A 20,892-nucleotide genomic window follows, 5' to 3' on the forward strand; every position below is an offset into this window, starting at 1 on the left:
TCAGAAGCAAGGTAAAATACCAAAGGTGAGATCAAGAACTCTATATCAGAAGAAATAATTTTCTTTTAGAAATGTTTGAGCTCCTTTCCTGCAGTCTCCTCTCTCTCCCAAATATTAATGTATTTAATGTCAGATAAGGGCAGGTCTCCCTCTTCTGTATGATTTTTCTATCTCTTCTCCACAATCCGTCTAGTTATGACTCACAAGTAGTACCACACTGAGTCTGAACTATCATTTTTATAATAGACAAAAATACAGATCCTGCATATGCTGAGTGATACCGTGGAAACAAAATTTCCTGTTTTCTTCCTGGAAGGGCTAATATAAATAATACTTTAAATAGATTGGGGAAGAGTTGCCAAATTTTTTATTTAAGACATTGTTCAGGAGTTGTTCAGCCATGAGATTAGTATGCTTTATGGGGGATTTCATATTATCCTTCAATGACATGCTGCTACAAAATCGCCTGGTGTAAAACAAATTAAGACAGGCATGAGTACTTCGTTCTGTTTTAAGCCAACCAGTAAACAGAACCCATGAGTTATTTTGCAGTTCACACTACTTATCATTGCTTAAAGATTAAGATAGTATAATGCTACTAGTATTGTAATACTACTAGTGTTACATTAACAAAAAATGCTAAAACTACAACTGGACATGTTTACATAAAGACATGGAGCATGCGTGTCCTTTCTTCTGCAGTGACCAGGTAGGTGTACCATCATCCAAAATCTCTGCTGTCTCCAGAGAGCAACTTTTCATAAGTAAAACCCATCTATGTAACTGCAATTGTAGGCATTATTATAACAAACATGATAACAGCAAATAATAAAGGACACCTTAGCAATGTGTTTCTGCTAATTTTGCTCATGGAGTCAGATTCTGTCTCATTTAACCTGTCTTCACATTCCACTAACAGGTTGCTTTACATCAAGGGAGAACTTGAACACCTGAAATACTCTCTCAGTTTTGGTAGATGAGAATTAGCTCTTGCTAATAACCGTTACATTGTATTATCCATTTCAATAGCCTGAGATAGAACTGTTAAACTGGTGATGGTTTTGGCTGAGTAACTTTAAAGCTCCTGGGTACTTTTTTACATCAGTTTATATTTAATTATTTGAATTTCCAAACAAAAGACTTGCAGTTGTTGTCACAGGTGGAGTAAGAGAGTGCTGTGACGGTTATTTGAATATAACCATCGATGGCACGACTCTGGCATGCTTCGCAATTGTGATGAGGAATTCTGTGATCAACTAGATGTATGCGTCAGATTTGGAGGGCCTTGTCCATTAATGTAAAGTTCCTTACTTTTTCTGTTTTCTGAATTTGAAAGAACACTAACTGGAAAACCTGAAACTCACAATAGCTAAGTAAGTTTAGGTAGTTTTACATACATGGTGAATCATCTGCACCTTCAATTTATTTTTTTTTTTTTTGTATGCTGTGCCTTCGGCTGTACTGAAGGCACAGTTCTTCATGTGTTTCCGTTTTTTGAAATTGAAAAATACCTGGGTCAAACCAGGCAGAAAAATCTAGAGGTAAATGCTCTTCCACTAAATCCAGCTATGAAGGATCCTGATTCAGTGTAATTCTTACCATTTTACTAAAGAGTTTGCATTGATAAGAGACAGGCAGAAAGGTTACAAAATTTGTGTGCTGGAGAGCTGCTGTGCATAGAAATGCCAAAGCTGGAAAACATGAGGAGGCAGCAATTTCTTAGCAGTTAGCTGGTGATGGTAATGCTGCTTTCCTCTGTGGAAAGTCCCAGCTCACATACTGTTAATTTGTGCTAGAGTAAAGATTGGGAAGATTTCCTGGTTCTGTTAAATTTAGTAGCAGAACTGATAGTACTTAATGGAATTAAGTTTTCATTTCGAGCTCCAAGAAGGCTCAGTTTTGAAAATAGACAAAGCAATTGCACAAAGAGTCACTTGTCATTAATGTTGTTTTTATTTTTATTTCTTCAAAATTTGCTGTACAATCCCACAAACCTTTTTTTATTTTCATTTTTTTAAATTATAAAAGGTCTGTGCAGATGCCAGTCAAGTCTGTTGGGGTGGGGCAGTTGGAAGAAAAGAATAATTCCTTCATTATTTCTTGGCATAAGGTGGAAACAGCATATTAAATGTCCTCAGAAGAAAGACAATGTAATTAATTGAAAATTTAGGGTAGGACAGCCCACACTTGAAGTATACAAAACTGAGGAAAGCAATACTTAATCTGATTTAGCGTAGCTTTCTTACAAAGCCATGGTGCTTATAAAAAAAAAATCAGAAAAATATTGTGTATATTGAGATGCTGGAAGGACATCATACTGAATTTGCAAGAATTCTGTATTTTCCCTCCAGTAAGAATAACAGCAAAAATCCTTGTAAAAAAAGAATAAAACAATGTTAACACATGTATTAGAGGTTAGCTTACTACTATTTTCAGGCATTAGTAAACTCTAGAAACAGAATGTTAATGGTGAAAGGATCCCTTTAATTCCTACTAGACTCAAGTGCGTGGACATTGTTTGGATGTTTTAAAATGTATTTTCTGGGAGGGTGGAAAAACCTTTGGAAAGCTGAAGGTTCAGGATATAGCAGTGTGTTCAGCATTTTGAATGAGAAGTGTACTTGTTGCTGTAATTTGTACCTGTACATAAACACAACAACTGTTGAAAATAGAATGCAGCTGACATTTGCAGAAGTAAAATTTTTATGATACTACAATTTAGAAGTTAAATATCAAAATAAAACATTTTTGTTCAGTTTCTTTCATTTGACTTTTCTTAGTACTGTAAGAAGACTTGTCTTAAGAGTGCAATAGTTTTATCCAAAAGACTTTTAATGCAGTTATGCATACCACATGAACCAGGTTCTCTGACTGCTCTTCATATTCTACATCTGGAAGTGAAACAGATATTTTGGTGGGTGTTTAATACAGTCAAGCAACAGTAAAAAACTTTAATTTTCTAAAACTTTTGTATTGGACAGATTGGGTCTGATTTATTTTTTTTTTTTAGTAAAAACTGCCTTAATATGATTTGAACTAATTACTTCTCCTATATCCTTCTTGAAGGTCTCCTAGCAGTACATGGTTCTGCATGTCAAGTGAAACCTATCCATATCAACTACAAAACTATAATAACCTGGACTGGATTGATTTTATCAAAGAAGGTGTGATAATTACCTAAGATTTTATATGCTTTTTGTTTTCATCCAAGTGGATTTCAAAGCACTGTTCTAGCCAATGAACCCTGCAAACTAATTTCAGGGATAAGCCTTGTATTCCTAATGTTGCTCAGGTAAATGAAGGTTTTTTTAATGAACTCTTGGTCTAGCACGATCAAGCTTACAATGCTATAGAAAAATCTGTAATGAGTCAGTAAAACTTGTTATTATCAAAGGCTCGAACTGCTTAATATCAGATAGTTTGCATACACATTAGCTATGTTAAATTTACAGGATGATGTTTATACCCGTTGTCTTCTTTGGGCCTTGTATCCCACAATTCCTAATTCTGCTTTATCACCAGGTAAATCAGAGACATTTTGAAGGGTCACAAAGCATGTGAATAGGTGCATTAATAATTCAAAAGAGAATTTGATAAGTTACTTCTCTTTATCTGAACTGGACTTACTTCAGATGTGTTATCCATGTGCATACTCTGCATTCGTAATCTCTGTATCCTCTGTCTGGGACCCCTGTACATGAGGGACTTCGTGGTTGAAAGAAAAGGGAAAGATCTTGCTCAGGGTTTTATACCTTCAGTTTAAAACATGAGAAAGATAAGTTTTGATATGATTGTGCATATGGGTAATACATCTTGAAAATCTTAGGTAAGCTTTCATTTTTCCTTTTTTAAAAATCGTGAATTTAAACATTGTGGTGACTTGATACTGGAAATCCCCTAAGGGAAAAAAAAAACAAACCACCAAACCAACATGCAACAACAAATGCTTTTTGAGTAACAGTGAAAAAGCGTGCACTGCACACAATATCTGCATTCAAACTGTAACTGGTCAGACCCAAATTGTTTCTAAAAGGTCTGAAGTTAAAGGCTGTGCTATGGATCAGTTAAGAAATTTTTCCCTCTATCTGCTATTTTACTTGCTATCATCTGTTGCTGTTTCTAAGACTCATAAAACCCAGAACAATGGTCAATTTATATTTTTTATAATGGGATACAATTCCATTCTGTGTTTTCTTAGAACTGAGTTAATAAAGTCTGATTTACCTATGATGTTTATTTTTAGGGGCAGCTGCACTGTTGGCATGATTTCGTATATACATAGCAGGCCATGGAGAAAGTAGGGATTGGTCATACTGTCCTGTTAACAAAAAGTATAGGAAAAAGGAAATGTTCTTTCCTTGGTGTCAGATGGCACCTAGATGACCAGAAATTGAGGAGGTTGCCCATACCTACCTCAGTGCTAAAAGCTCAGATTTTAGTGATTTTGCTATTTTACTCTGGTGCAGATACTTTGGAAAGGCTGGGAGCCTGAAAACATTAATGTGAAAATACGAAAGACACTGGGGGCAGGTGGGAGGAGCCTAGTTATATTTAGTTAGATACAATAATTTATAACAAACTATTAATAGACATAATAGTTATTTTTTTTTGTGCAAGAAGGAATTAACATCTGGAGAATTTTCTTGATCATTTAACAGAGTTCATTTTTAATGGGTAGGAAGCTGTAACATTCAAGGCTGATTTACCACAGAAGCCAAACTACCTTGTGTCCAGACTCTGCTGGTCGTTCACAGGCCTTGACAATAGGTGGAAGATTGAACTAGCGTGAGTCAGTGTATGGAATGCTGTCCTGTTGGGCTGCTGATTTCGTTGGAATTCTAACTATTCAGTTGCTGCTGGTGTGCAAAAAGCTCTATTTGAAGAGAGACCGTCTTTGTTGGTTATATGACTCAGGTGAATTTATTTCATAATAGTCTATTGAATTGGTATTTTTTCTCCACAGGGCAAGCATGCATCTGTGGTTTCACCTACTTGTAAATGCAGTAACACCTGTACTCCCTGTGCAAATTCTGTTATTAACCCTTTTTGACTGTAAATCAACACCACATTGTTCACATAACTTGATATGAATTTCTGTAATGGCCAACCACATTTATGATGAGATTTTACTCTATCAAAAATATTTGGCTGTGGATAATCATAATTTCCTAGTACAACATTTCTTACTAATAGACATGGAACTCAAGATTACACAAAGGGCCTGGGAGACTGTTAAGGTGTGTTTCCTGTATCAGAATAATGCACCCTTTGGAGGCTATACTCTTGCCTTTGATTGGAATATTGACTATTGCCAACAACTGCAGACCAAGAGTTCTTATTACCTCTGACAGTACACTAAAATCACAGATCAAACCTAAAAATAGAAGTTACCTCTTCCATGGCTGAGAAAATTTTATGTCTAATGCAATTACAGAGGATTAAACTTGTCAGAAGACTGGATGCCTAGCATAGCAAAAGGCAAAATTAAACACTTGGAGAACAGACTTTTTTACGTAGTTACCACCCAAACTGTGTTTCAAAGACAAAAGTTCCCAGAAGGATTTTGTATCGAGGAAACGAGTACCAAGAATATTTTCAGGCAGATAGCTACCGCCTGGTGAAAGTAATCTGCAGTGCAAGCTGCAGAACAACAATCACAATATAAAAGTCTTTCAGTAACATTTTCTAAGCCTTTTATGAATGCTGTGGCCACACCCTTTTTAGTAATGTTTTATTTCTCCGATGATTCAGCCAATTTCAGTGGGTCTGGTTATGAAATCAGATACCAACAATGTGAGTGGGACATACATCAGAGGAGCTGTTTGGTGTGTCACATGTCAGATTTTTTTTCCTCACAAGTTCACAGCTGGGGATATAAAGGCCATAAACAAGTGGTTTTATCCTCATTTTACATGAGAAACGAATAGGAACTAGGTAAGAAATGGAGCCACTGCAGAACAGAGATGAGGCTGGTGTCAGCTGAAGACAGAATGCCGGGATTCATGTCTTGAACCATGATGATGCTTCTTTCAACAGTGTGTAACCAGTGAGTGTATTTGATTAGAGAGATGATTATTGCAGCTTTTGCTATTTTGCAATAACCTGTGTGAAAGGACAATCAACAGGGCATTGTTTTATGCTCCAGAGTTCTGTGGCAGCACTGCAGAGTCACCTACTGATGGAGCATGGTGGGAAACGGAGGGAGGCACACCAAGAGAAGGAAGAGGTAGATTTGGGGCAGATGTTAAGCAATGTGTTTTATTTCCTCGACAACAACTCACAGAGACCTCCAAAGTGTGAGTGAGTTACCTTCGGGCAGCCTTTTGATGGACTCTGCAGGGGCCTGTTTCAGCCCCATAGCGCTCCTTAGCACTACTTCTCCTTTGGAAGTGCGTTGTTCGATGTGAACCTGGTTTGCAGGAATGACTCCTTTATAATTTTGATGAAAATCAGGAGTGATTTCATTGCTGTCAGTTACATCATGCTGATTTCAAAATAATTGAAAGTGAGACTAGAATTAGACCTACTTGTCTTTAGCAATGTCTAATATAGGGGATGTACCCATAAAACTCACTAGTCATCAACAGAAAGGAAACTGTCTACTCTTTATTGTAGCTTTTGCAAACATGCCAAGGTGTCATTTAGGTGTTAGGAAGGAAACCACCATCTCTTTGCAGAATAGTTGGACAATGCTCAGCTACAGAGGGTGGAGTGAGAATTATAGTCACAATGAGTCAGGAAAGCAGGGTAGGATTCTAAACTTCAGCCTCTTTGCTTGGACTGCCTTCAGACCTAAGAAATGCAGGTACATTTACGTGAATATTCCTGCTCTTAACATTAAATTGGCTTGTTAAAAACAAACTTTTTTTTTTTTAAAGTATAATTTTCAAATATCACTATCTTAAGATAAAGTTTTGGACTGAAGTAATAATACTTTTAACACTTGCATTCTATGTTTTGCATACTAAAGAAAATGTCATGCCTGTTAAGATTTAAAAATGGTGAACAAACCACAATTCCAAGTTGCGTTATAGAGTTAATTATCTCAAAAGCCAAGAACTAAAAATTAGTAATTATTAAAGTCTTAAATCTCCCTGGACAACATTTTTAGTTGAAGTGGTTGAGCAGATTCTAGTATATTATATAATTACAGAATTTACAGCAACTAATTTTTCGTTCCCTGTGTACATAGCCATGTGGAAATTTTGAGGACACACAAAAGACACTAAAAAGTTAAAGGTCTCTAAACAGAGCATCTCTTCCCATTTCCTGATAATGAATTCCAAATTAAGTTAAAGCTGTCAGTTTCCTTTACAGGCATGGGAAGTCTTGAATAAAAAACAGACATTTACTGCCTGTTGCAGCTCTGCTTTTGTAACAGGCACCACTTTAGTGGCAGTACCAAAGCAGGGGGTGGGATGACTCTTTTCTTGGCAGCAGCCGTGATGAGGGCTTAACGTTTTGAGAACCCATCAGAAATTATCAGACCTGAGCAGCTTCAAGGGTTTCTCCATTCTGCTAATTATATTGACTGCTTAGAGCTCAGGTTTTGCCAGTAACACAGGGCCCATATGATTACAATGTAAGTCCCTGTGTAGCTAATTTTGCCATAGGTATAGAAAAGTGCCAGGTTCCCATAATACCTGTTTAATTAATGTGAATTGCTGCTTCAGGAGCAGAAAAAAAGGAGTTGTAAAACTACTATGGCATCTTGATGGCTGTTTTCCAGTTGAATCGTCCCTAGTTTAAAAAGAGTATTTCACCTTAAGAACCAGTTTCTTTGTGGCTTTTAATCCCAGAGTGTTTTCATATTGTGTAAAGTATAGTTCATAAATTACTTTAGTATCCCAAACTGAAGACATTGAATGGAATTTAAGGAATTTATTTTAAAGGAAACAAGGTATGACATCTATATGTCTATGTCTGTACTGCATTTCTAGCCTCAGCAATTTGAAACAACTGAAAGATTAAAACCCACCGCAAGATGTTAGGTTTGAAATGGGAAGCCTAATCATACTTGAGAAACGCAAGTAACCGTTCTCTTTGTAATGCGTCTGGGCTACAAAATATGGTGAGCAGCTACTTTTTGTCTTTTATTATTATTTTGTCACTGGCTGCTTTATGTTGGCAGTACTACTGCTGAAGAAGACATACCACCTACATTCCATTTAAATTTACGTTTAAGTGACATACTTGTTGATATTTATTATTACACTGAACCAGTGCCTGTACACTTCGGTAACAGAAAATAAGGTTATCTTTACCAGGCACAGTACAAATGCGTACCAGAGAGACAGTCCCTCACCTAAAGAGCTCAGAATCTACTTGCTTCCACCTTCACAGCCCGGTTTTCTTCTTCTGGTCTTTCTGGTGCTTTTCCATACTGCTGCTTTCCTCTAAAACGGACGTGCCTATTGCCACCTGTAAATTCTTTATCCCTATTTTCCTTAGGTTGCTGACCTAACGGGTCACTTGCTGTTACTCTCCTGTGCAATTCCAGCGTGGAATTGGTGCTGTTTGCCTTCTTTTTGGTGAGCCTTCCTCCCGAACCGGCCCGAACACCGGCGCGGCGGTGGGAAGGGACCGCCTGGGCGGGCGGCACACGCCGGGCAAAGCCCGCGGCACGGTCCCGGGCAGGGGGCGGCGGCCGGGACCCGGGACCCCTCTCACCTCGGGGGAGCGGCCGGGGCCGCTGCTGCGGAGGCAGCTACCCCGGGCCCGGACGGCGGCGCCGGGCCGAGGGGACGGTTGGCAGGGAGCCGGCGGGCCGGGCGCACCGCCGGGGAACGGGGGGTTGGAGCTGGGAAGGCGGCGGGCGGGGCGGGGCGGGCTCGGGGGGCGGCGGGGGCCGGCACACACACGCGTCTCCTCCCCCGCCTGCCCTGACAGCCGCCGGGCCGGCCCTGCAGCCCCCCGCGTCCTGGCCGCTGCCCCTGCCCGGCCGCGGCGCCCTTGGCTCGCTGCCGCCGGGTCCCTGCCGCGTCCTCGCCGGGGCGGCAGCTGCGGGAGCCGCATGCCGGGAGCCGAGGAGGCGCAGGAGGGTGCGAGGTAAGGCGCTGTCCCCTGCGCCCGGGCAGGGCGGCTGCCTGTCAGCGCTGGGGGGGGGGTCCGGCTCCTGCGGGGCACCTGGAGGCGGCCGGGCTGACCGCAAAGGTTGCGTTGTGCCTCCGGGGGCACCGCCGCCTTTTATGAGACACCAGCCGGAGCGGCTGGGGCTGTGGGTGCCCCGGCGGTTCGGGAAGGGGCTGCCGCCAGCTCGGGGCGCGGAGGGGGGGGGCGCCCTTCTCCCCCTCCATCCCCTCACGCCGTCGCCGCCCCGCGCGGTCCCTCAGCGCCGCCAGGCTCCGGCTCGCACGCGGCGGCGGGAGGCGCGCTCGCGCCCGGCAGCCCCCTGAGGGGCCCTGAGGGGGCGGGGGCGCGGGACCCGCTTCCTCTCAGGGCTCCGCAACCGTTTTGGGTTTTATTTATTTATTTTCAAATTAACTTCTTTTGACTTTTATTTGGGGGCAAACCCTTCACAAGTGTCAGTTTAGAAGGAAAACGCCGCGAAGGAAGGTGCCTGTTACCTCCTTCGAAACCCGTAATTGTTACTGGAAATAAGTTACTGGGGAGAGGGTCTGTGGGTCTGGGGTGCTTGACTCTCCCCTCCGCTCAGCCTCCCCCCGCGGTGGAGGTGCTGGAGGTTTGTAGGCGAAGGAAAGTGGAAAAAACAAACGCGGAGCGTGATTACTCGGGCTTGTGAGGCCGGTCACAGCTGCCTCTGAACAGGCCGTGAGGGAGGCAACGCTCATTAGCTAATTAGCTTGGCAGGGATCGCTGTCCGCATTTACATAGTTAATGCTGGTGAAGGCACCTCTGGGGGAGAAGGTCGTTGGCGGCTGGCCCGGTTTTACTGATCACCGTAGTGATGCGGTTGGCGGTGACCCGAACTTGTTATTTACTAAGGAACCATTTACATTAATACAAAAAATCCAACTTTGGTAGCTGGTGTCTTTATTTTTCTATATAGTTCTTAAATCTTGTGTATCTCTTTTGTCAGTGCGTGCATACATTAATGTAATTTCTATTTAAATGTTATTCTTTAGTACCTTTTGAGCTACGTTTTCGTAGTGAAAGGGCAGAGAAAATTCCTTCATCTTCAAACACTTGTTAAAGAATTAATTTGGTTATGTACCCAATTCGGTAGCTGGTACAGAGGTTTGCCAAGCCTGACAGGTTATGGGACGGGTGCTGTATCTGTACAGAATTTGAGTTTAGAACAAGAGAAGCTGTGGGACTTGGAAACAAACAGAATTCAAATATTTATTGCAGAGTAATTGGGCTTGCAGAATGTGGGGAGGGGGAGTGTGTGAAATGGAGCTGTCCTGGTGTACGTGAAGTAAGAGAATGCACAGGTGTATGTTTGGCTTGTCATTTAATGGATTGAAGCCTTCTATTTAAAATTTGTATACATATGACTGGCTACCTGTTTTCAGTAAATATTTATTACCCAGTTTTAGTGAACAAAACATCTTATTGTTTTGAACAGAAATCCCTTTTAATTTCCCGGCAGTCGTGCATATCTGTTAGCAATGTGACAAGGCCTCGTGACCCGTGAAGACACTGTAACATTCAGTATCATTCCCTGCACATTTTCTCCGAGCTCCGCTCTGTTTTGAATAGTGCACTTCTTCTCGGGACTGCTTTTGTGTAGACAGTTGTTCTGGCGTGATTCCAAGTTGTGGGAGTCTTATGCCTACACAGTTTGGAGGTGTATTATGTGGAGTTGCTTCCAGCAAGCGGCCAGTGAGATCACATGCCTTAAACAAAAATCTGTTTTGTTTTGCTCTTCATGAATTGGAATTGGTGATACCTGATTCTGCTTGGGCGTTTATATGTAATGTCTTAGTATTGACTTGGAAGCTAGTTTTTTCTTGTGTTAGATCTTTTACTTTAGGTGCTGAAAAAAATTAACCTGACCTCTTAAGTTTTATTTGTATGTTTTCAGTATTTTAGGTTTTTGAGGAAACGTATTTTTCCTGAGTATTTTTTGTGAAAGCATCAGCCTATTGCTATAGATGCATCTAGAATCCGTTTGGAGTGCTTTGTGCGTGTGTATTGTATTGCAGACACCTTATACTCAGTTAAACGTGATGTGTATTTTGAGAAGAAATTTGTTAAGAGTTGCCATTTTCTTCCTCTGTGTGTGTAGGGAAACTGGCAAATGATATGTTTAGTGGAAGACTAAAAGACTTGGTGTGTTACCATATTATTGATTAATTTTAACTTCATAAGTCTCTTAATGTTTAATTTAATCAGTCCCTTTATGTTATTTATTTGTTAAATAAATTTTGGGGATATAAACATTGCAAGGTCATGTAGGTTTTACAGATAAATTCTAGTACTTACAAATAAATGGGTAAATCTAGTACTTCATAAATAAATTCTAATCTGTGACTTGGAAAAAGCCTGAGCAGAACAGCAGTACATTGGAATAAAAGGTGGAAACAGATGAAAATGCTGGAATTTTCTGGACAAAGAAGTTTTGAAGTTTTCATGTTTGCAGCTGTACTTACTGACTGAAAGAAATGTTATCTCCACATATCTAATATTTTCTTGGTCCTGTAAAAGTTCCATTGATTTTTTACCAAATTGTGCCGCTCAACTTGGGAGGGCATATTTTGAATTTCGATTGTCCGAGTCATATGAAATCTGGAATAAGCAAATGGCTATGGTCTTGCACAATTCTCTTAAGAGTATATAGACTACTGCAGTGTAGTAAGTAAATAACTGGAAAATAAAGGACTTGGTAAATACACTGAGGTAATCTGTGATTAACAAACACCTCATGCTTTGCTTTTGATTATAATAGCTGCAAAGTAACTATTCAGAAATAAATAGTTATATAGCCTGTAACTGTGGTGGTCTCCATCTCCAAATGTAACATAGAGGATATAAAAAGAAACAAAAATGTTTTTCTATCTAGTGTCAGCCAGGGTTGAACTTGAAGTGGTATGCTGTCAATTATGGAAATGTAAATAATTATTAACTTGCAGGTGCTCAACACCGTACAGAATCCAGCTGAAGTGGTTAGCATGCTAACAGATCAGACTGTTAACCTTGAAACATAAGGGCATATGTACATGCATATTTATTTACTTCTTCCTAATCATGTGCTGATGAGCAGTCTTAAGGATTTCAAATCTGAGTAAGCATGCTGCCATAGGTATATAAGTTACTTCAAAGTAGTATGTCTTACATGGGCCAGTGCTGAAAGTGGTACTTCAAGGCATGGCCAGTAGCAAAACGCAGTGATCCCCTCCCCAAAAAACATTTAAACTGGGCAAGAAGAAGCATCTTAATGTACTTTACAGTACAAGAATAGTTTTTTGCTTTTTATGTTAAATCTTTATATATACAAACAGAAATGGTAACATTATGTGACTAGAAAGGTGCTCTATAATGTACTGATTTCTGTCCTGTCCCCCATTCTATAGGATTAATTACCCTTACAGTCATGTGGTTCCCCTCATAAATCTGCAGGTGGAATCAATGTGTGGTACATCTTGTATTCAAAGTGGTTTACTGGCTTTTATACCACTGAAGTTTGCATAAACTTGGAAAGTTGGCAGGAGTTACTTGGACTTGTATGGTTTCTGTAGAGCAAGAACAGCTGCTCTGCTGGTATAATCTCTCAAACAGTTTAGCTGTTAAATAGAAATACAACTTTCATTAGTTTATTTCAAACACTTCAGCATTTTTCCAAAATAAATTTTGGGGATTATAACTAGGAGAAGAGCGTATTCATTACACTGTCTGTACTGTATCAGGGATCCTACTGATTTTATTTTAAATATTATGGAGTGTCCGGCTAGTGTTCCCTCAGAAGGTTCTGTCTGGACCATTACCTTTGTCTTGAAGACAACAACCAGCTGTTTGGACAGTGTGTGTTTTGTGGTGGCTGGTTATTTCAGCTTGTGTGTGGCCTTAACTGATGCATCCAGATAGCAGGTGGGTGGGAGAAATTAGAGGCACATATGAATTGCAGTACAGCACTTAAAATCACCATGTTTGTATTGACACAGACTATGATGAGTGTGTACCAAACCTGGTATTCCTCTGTAGATAGTGAGGTTCTTATGTGAGTATGAGCCTTAAAATACTTTGCCTACAGAAACAGGTGCTGTCAAAATTAGCACTTGTTGATGCTCCACAAAGAAGTAATTAATATCCTATAAAAAACTCTCTCAAGCAAGTCAACTACTGTGTGGAGGGGTGATCTTGCAAATGTTCCCATGCAGGTTTGGGTTCTGACTGTGCTTAGCAATTGCAGGTGAAAAGCTGTAAAGACTAAAAAGAAGATAATTGTGGGACAATGCACCTTTTTGTCTGCCATTCAAATCTATTAGATAACCAAGAAAAATAAATGCAAAACCAACTTGGCAAACTTCAATGGCTTAATAAACTGTGCAGCAATTCTGAGTTAAAAGATCATGTTTATTAAGATAGGAGGCTGAGAGGATCATAATTTTCATGTTAAGGAGAAAACATGACACCCTTCCAGGCAGATAAAATTTTGAAGCTGCCACTGTTCCCTGATAATTCTGATAATTGGGGAAAATGGGTTGTGTTTGTCTCAACAGTGGTGGTATTTCTTTTGGGTTTCATTTATTCTTAATGTATTTTTGTTGAGGATAAATGTGTTTATCATGAGGGAGGCAGGAATATGTTAAAAGGAAGAGAATAATATGAAAAAATGTGGCAGCGGTTGCATTAATTTTACACTGACTGTGCATGCTGTATCTCTTTTCTGAGCCTACTATTACCATGAAAAAGGCTTAATTTAACTGCTGGTTTCAGAAAGCTCCTCTTTTGTTTAGCAAATTGTCCCTGAAATTGGTTTAACTTTGTATAGCGCCTCTAATATTTTTTACAGAAATAGCACATAGTTATTTCTGGAAATATTTTTCCCCTAGATAAAATCTAGATGAAAAAAATAATAGATAAAATCTTGTTGTTTGTCATTGCTACGACTTTTGAATAATGGCTTAGTGCTTGCTTTCAAATTCAGAAGTTTGAGGAGGATAGAGTTAAATTAATCTCAGAAATTGCTTGCTGTATGAGTCACTAAATTGGGAACATAAATACTCATAATCTTTGGAAAGAACCTCTCAACATTGTTTTGCTGCACAGTGTCAAATGCAAAATGCAATACAGTATGTTTAGCTTAGAAGTAGTTAATATTTGCGTTTGAAATTGTAGTTTATGAAAAAAAATCAGATAACTTTTTGGCCCTTTTTACCAAACTGACTAAAGGCTAGCACTAAGTCTGTTGTAGAAGCTAAAATATTATACTGTTTGTCTTTTGTTTGTTTGCTTTGTTGAAAAGTAGTAAAAACTTGGAGAGGAGGAAAAGGGTAGAGAAATGCCCAGTGCTGGTGAATTCTTCTTGCATACTGACAGAATGGATAGGTTGGGCTTTTTTTACTGTCTGGTGCTGAGGCCAGACGCTTGACATAAGAACATCTGGATCTTTTAGTCCAAAGAGAAACACAGAAAGAGATTTGTCTCAGAATAACACGAAATTATAGCATCAGTGACAAAAAATTCCTTGATACCTATTTACGTTGAATAGAATATAGTATTTAGTGTTCTCTGTATTCTGCTTCAACAGTACATTTAATTTTGTGTGTGCAAAACTGTCTAAAATGTTCTGTTTAGCTTTTTGCTAGTGTTTCATAATGTTAAATTTTTTCCTGATCAGATAAGAGACTAAGTTGTGTGCTATTACTAAGACACAGAGTACTGAAAGATTAAATTCCCCCTTTATTTTTTTGCTATGGCAATCAACTACCATCTCTGAAAGTGATAACAAAGCTCACAAACATTCCCTATTTCCCCTTACACTGCTAAAATTTCTGAGTTGAAACCACTAAAAGACTCAAAGCTCCTGATGACTTTGCAGATTGAACAGTGCAGACGAGTCCTAGCTCTTCTATATTGCAGCAATGTATAGTGTTATATGATATGCAGGATAGTCTGAATTCTTTTGTAACTCCTATTTTTCACAGCGGTAACCGGCTCAGGAAAAATCCATGTTTCTATTTTGGGAACAAGCAGGTGCATGTACCTGCTTGTGGTTTCCCTGATGCTGGTGTCTTAGTATATAGATATATTTAAATGGTTCTCAAAGATATCCGAGTTGTAACCGCATCCTCTCTTTGGTGCTGGTAAACTTCTGCATATGCTTTCGTGAAGGTGGTGTGAGATGAATTGTAATGTAATTGGTTATCTTCCTTTTCTTTTGGTATTTTTTAGGGAAAAAAGCTATGTCCTGGAAACTGAAGGACTAGTCCAATTGAGAACAGTGTCTCATAGTAGGCTGTATTTCTCCAGCATGGAACACACTTCCATGTTTGCCATGGTCTGGCTTCAGCCTGGTATGAACTTTATTTATTTAACTCTTGTCTTTTAATATACTTTGTGCTGGGAATAAGTGTAACATTCTTGCTGTTTAAAAAATAAACACTGTCTTTTATATACGGCAACAACACACTTGTCGTCTCTCACAAGTGTGTGTATATGGGAGAGGGAGCCAAACTTAATACTTGCTGTGGGACAGAATCATTATATTATTTTAAAGTTTCTTCTGTCTTATGTTGGAGAGTTCTGATGGAATCACCAAATATGGAGTGAAAAGTTACGTACGGTGCCTGTGGTTCTCTGAACTACTTCCTCCAAGTATCCTTGTGTATACGCTTGTGTAAAGTACCTATGTAAAACTTATTTGTGCTGCTTAAGAGGACAAAAGGTAACTTTTTAATAAGATGCCTCAAGGACAGCAGTAAAATCCCTTTCAAAGATACGTATTTTAAAAGGTTCTCCAAAACCTCATTCTTTAGTGCATCAGGTGCATTTTTAAAGACTTCAAGAGGGTGGGTAATGGTATGCCCCATGTGTTCATTGAGGTCAAAACTTACTTGAAATAACTATAGTGTGTGTGAAACATTTTATGGTATGCTAGGCTTGGACTGAAGTGATTATGCAATGTGAAGTCTCTCAGCAATGCCTACTACTTGGAGTTGTAGTCAGGAGAAATACTCTTCAAGAGCTTCTTGAGTTTTCACTGTGATTTTACTGAAGTATGCTTTAGTGATACAAAGATATTTGGCAACTGCAGTGTCTAAACACCTCAAAAATAATCTGGGTAGAAGATTGGTTTTGGTATTTGTTGTTACGCAGTTAAATAATGAAGTTTGTTTTAAAGTTTAAATCTGCTCTTCAACAGCTATTTGCTTAAAGTGGCTTCTGGTTAGGAGCTGAGTGCTGTCAAGGTGTGAGATAGTACATGCTTGCTAACTTTGTGTATAGAAATGCAACTTGTCAGAAAACCAAAAATATGTTTGTTCACTCAAAATTACACATTTTTGTGCAGCTAGTAAGGAAGTGGAAAATCAGCTCTTTAAAATTAAAGATGTTAGGATGCATGCTTGCTAATTAGTAGTCTATTGTTCAGGTTTTGTGTGCATAAAGACTTTTGCTTGAGAGAATGATGGTGTGTAACACTCCTAATTTTTTTCTTTGTAGTAGGTGCACATTGCTATAGTGATGCTACTACTTTCTTTTTCTTTGAAAGGGATACTAGTTTCTGCATTGAGGGGTCTTAGTGTAAAAAGTAAAGCTTTTTTCACAGTTCTCTTATCAACCAAGTATAACAAGATACTGTTTCAACAATACAACACGTTTTGGTGAAGGTAAGGATCTGTGGGAATATGCTTTATCAGAAGATATTGGCTATTTTTACTTTAACTGTACTTAACAGCTGTTGAATGATATTTTTTAACTGCTGCTACTGTGAATGTCTTACTTGTCTAGAGATACAAATACGGAGTGGAGGGAAAGGAAAAAAAGATATTTTTTTTTAGCCTGAGGATCAAAGTGTATCTACACCTTGTAACAAAGGCAAAAGGAAAGAAAAAGAGAGAGAAAGAGAAAATGGGCTTTGTGTAGGGAATCATGATTTTTCAGATGCTTGGCTAATACTTTCCCCATTCTGCTAGCTATAAATCACAGGCTGGTTTGAGCCCGTGCAGTGTTGTGGCTTCAACACTTTTCTTGAACTTTCACATTTTTTTTTATTCTGTTCAAATGGTGCTGTAATGCTGTTCTGTGCAGGTGTTTGGAAGCTTGAGTGCTGTGCTGTACTAGATCCCTTTTCTCCCTCCGTTATTTTCATCCATTTAAGGCCAATTGCAGAACTTCAAGAATGAAATCTAAATCTAAATGATTAAAATACACTTAAATGCTTTTCTCTGCTATTATGGTATGTAAGAAACTACTCTAAGGCAGAAAAACTGGTAATGCATTAGATAATCTAAATTAATTATTTTAATGGAATCATAAAAATTAGTTTCTTTGTGGAGGTAACTTAAGAGAATTTTGGGGTGCATGCTTCCTTCTGGGTACTCTAGTATTAAACAATTTGTACTTGGTCATAGCAGACAAGTATGCTAAATTTCTGATGTCTCTTCAAAACCAGCAAGGATGTTTCTTCAAGGCTGTTCTCTCAAGAAGACAGTGGCAGTAGCGTTAAACATAGCTGCTATAAATAATGTCTTTGACATTGTTTTCCTATGTTTTTGTTCTGGAATTGCCTTTTGCCCACTTCCTCCTATTACAGCACAGCATGATCTCTAGGACAACACCTAATTAAAGTGCGTGTTCCTTATCAGGAACAGTCAAGGTTCAGTGTACAAACGGAGGAGGGATGAGGAACAAAATACATCTGAAGCAGAGTCTCTTTAATTAATATTCATTGACTTGCGTTGGCATCTGACTTCAAGTTGTTAAGAGGAAAGATGATAGATTTATTTTCCTCCTTCAAGTTCTATCATGTATAGTGCCTATGCCATAAAGTTCAAGTCCAAACAAGAGTTGGATGGTGAAACAGAAAGAAGCACCTGTGAATTGCTTATTTTTTTCTGAACATTGTTCCTCTGCTTCTTGAATTGCATTCAATTTGCAAAGATGTTATTATTACTGGAGGCAGATTTCTGGGGGTATTGTTAGTATTCTGGTTGAATAAATCCTAAACCAGTATGTTCCAAACAAAATTTTACTTTGCCAGTTTTAACATTAATTTTGTGTGGTTCACTTTGAAGATAAACAGTATTTTTTTGAGAGTTATAAGCCTAACAGTAACTTTTCTTTCCACAACAGAAAAGTTTAGTTTTGTTTTAGACCTACTGAAGCAGTTTGTGTTAACTAGAAAGACTTCCACAAAATATTCTTAGTGCTTGAAAAAAGATATCCCCTTCTACATCTTAAAACTGAGAAGTGTTTATTTTAAAAGTAGTTATTTATTCTGAAGAAAGAGTCTAAGAGCAGTCTGTGGCCCAACAATGAGTCAGGGTAGGATCTACAGGCTGAGAATTTTTCATTGCAATGACTTTCAAGGAGAAGAGGTAGTGGTAATATTTGGTATCCATGGCTTTGGAACATGTAGATGGATATCAATTTTCCGTTTGTCATTTAGACATAAAAAAAGTTCTGGTGTTTTGACAGGGCCATAAAACTTGTGAGTGATATGGGGATCAGCTGTTTAATTACCTGTTGCTCCTGGTAAAGAGTGAACTAGGACCTGTGTAGACATGTTGTCAGAAATAGGATGACAAAAGAATATCCCTGATGATTTTCCAGAAGCTTGTTTGACTCATTGCTGTCCAGCCTCCAAAGTGTGAATGAGAAGTGCTGCTGGACGGCAGCACTGAATGGACACTTGGTCTCAAAACTTTAACAATCTCTTCCATCTCAAAAGACAGTAAGGAAGGAGAAGTATGCTTTGAAAGAAACTGGCTGATACAGACAAAATAGTTCAAGGTGCTAGGAGTTTATGCTACAGCAGACAGGGATTACATGGTGAGTATTGTTGGAGCATTGTTTGTTCTTCGGTGGAAAGCTGGAGGGATGCCTTGCACCACCTGCTCCCATCTGGAGGAAGTGTGCTCTTGGCTGCTGCGGTGCAGAGGACAGGAGAGGGCCAGGCAGGTGTGGTGGTGTCTCCTGTACCCCTTTTGTCAGTGGTAGCTGGGGAAGGATGCTTGTCCAGCATTGTATCCACTGGCTGCTACGTCTCTGCCCTCCACATGTGTCAAGTGAAGAATGCATTTGTTTAATTAGTGGGTGACTTGGCACATCTCTCACATTATTGGAAACCAAGCAGTGGAGGCTGCAAGAGTATGGCTGTATGTCTTGATGTAAACTATGACTCTTGGTATCCAAAAAGCCTGCTGTCATATCCAGCATAGTTCTCTTTCTGAAGGTGCGGTGGATGAGATCTTGCTATCAGAATGAATAGATGCTGGCCTCTTGATGCCCTCCTTTTATGTGACAGAAAACACCAGTAGCAGATCCTGAGGTTGTTGATGGGAAGGAGTACAACATGTTACTAACATTTTCAGATATTAGCCTGGGAATGTGAGGGAGTTGAAAAGTCTGACAAGATGTATTCCTTTCTGTATTACTTCACATAGTTTTCTTTGTGGAACATGTGAGAACATAAATTGGATTTGTGCCATATTTCATTTATTTTCTGTTAGATATATGTTAACCTTTATCATCAGTTCATAGAAAAGTTCGTAACATGGTAATTTTTATCACTTTTGTCCTCTGCTTTTGCTCTAGTTTCAGTGTGGAAGTCTTAATGCATAAATTTGTATGGCGTGTTTGCTTATATGTTTCCAAGGGTGGGGAGGGGAGTGCTGAAAACATTTTTCTTTAGTCATACCTTGAACACTTGTACTGCTGTAGTACTAGTTCACAAGTGAACAGTAGATTTTTTACTTTTTTTTTTTTTTCCCCTGGAACAGCAACCTTGTGGTTTTGTAATTTGAATCTTTCAGCTTCCAGCTTTGAGAATTAATGGACTGCTTTTAGCCTTGCTTTGAACCTTTGCTCTTACTAGTATGAGGGACTGTAAGAGGAGGTAAAACTCTTGTTGCCATAATCTGCATGATCATTGAAGCATCTGGGCTTTCCCAATGTAGAGTAGAAATTCATTGCCAAAAGAAAAGTTTAAATTTACCTTCTCAGGAAATTGCTTCCTGAAAGAGGGGAACATTGCAGGACATGTTTTAAGTATGGACTCTTGCATTGTTGCTTCAAAATATATTTAAGAATAGCTCCCCTCTTCCTGCAGTGTTATAGATTAGAGAGGCAATAATTTAACTTTCAACGCTCGTTGCTGCTGAGCCACTTCAAGAATACTGGGGTTTTGGGTGGGGTTTTTTCATTTTCTTTTGGTTGGTTGGTTTTTTGTTTTGTCTTGGGTTGGGTTTTTTGGTTGTGGGTTTTTTTTGTTTGTTTGTTGGCTTGAGTTTTTTTCCAAAGTTATCCAACTTGAGAATCAGGAGTAAATTTGAGGTCGGGCTCTGATCTGAAAAGAGGTCAGATGGCTAACAGTCTCTGTTCCTGCTCTCACAGATGTGAGGCTTTTGTTGTTCTCCCTTTCAGAATACTTCTCTGGATCTTTAAAACAAGATTTCAAGAAACAAATTTGCTCAGAAACAGACTGTGCAGAATTTTTAGCCTTTCTATTATAAGGGATGTAAAAAAAAATATGCAAAATGAAGGACCTGTTTTTGTAAGTCCATTCTGTTTTCTCTGGAGTGGCAATGCTGCATGCTGTGTTCACATCAAAGGGCAGGCAAAAGGAAGACATGAATTCCAGTAAGGACCAAGTTTTGGCTGCTGATTTTTAGGACTTCTGTCCAATAAACATGCTTGCTAGCTGTCCATTCCTGCATGGACAGAATTCAGAAACGAAGATAGATCTGCCTGCCACTGGTGCGACATAGGCATTGTGCTCAACTTTTCAGGCTGTCCATGACTGTCAAGTCAGATTTTGACCAAGGT

The 20,892-nt window shown here is 39.1% G+C and overlaps 1 protein-coding gene across 1 annotated transcript in view; it reads left to right on the plus strand.

Moving 5' to 3' along the window:
• Positions 1-8,920: 8,920 nt before the first annotated feature.
• The window catches only part of ARHGEF3 (Rho guanine nucleotide exchange factor 3), a 144,295-nt gene continuing 132,323 nt past the window's right edge, over positions 8,921-20,892 (plus strand). The window contains exon 1 of the mRNA XM_055805867.1: positions 8,921-9,048. Within this exon, the coding sequence (XP_055661842.1) occupies positions 9,014-9,048 (35 nt within the window). The 5' untranslated portion in view covers positions 8,921-9,013. The remainder of the gene's footprint in view (positions 9,049-20,892) is intronic.

The sequence above is a fragment of the Falco peregrinus genome, chromosome 5 (genome assembly GCF_023634155.1).
Source record: "Falco peregrinus isolate bFalPer1 chromosome 5, bFalPer1.pri, whole genome shotgun sequence".
In the NCBI taxonomy this organism is placed as follows: Eukaryota; Metazoa; Chordata; class Aves; order Falconiformes; family Falconidae; genus Falco; species Falco peregrinus.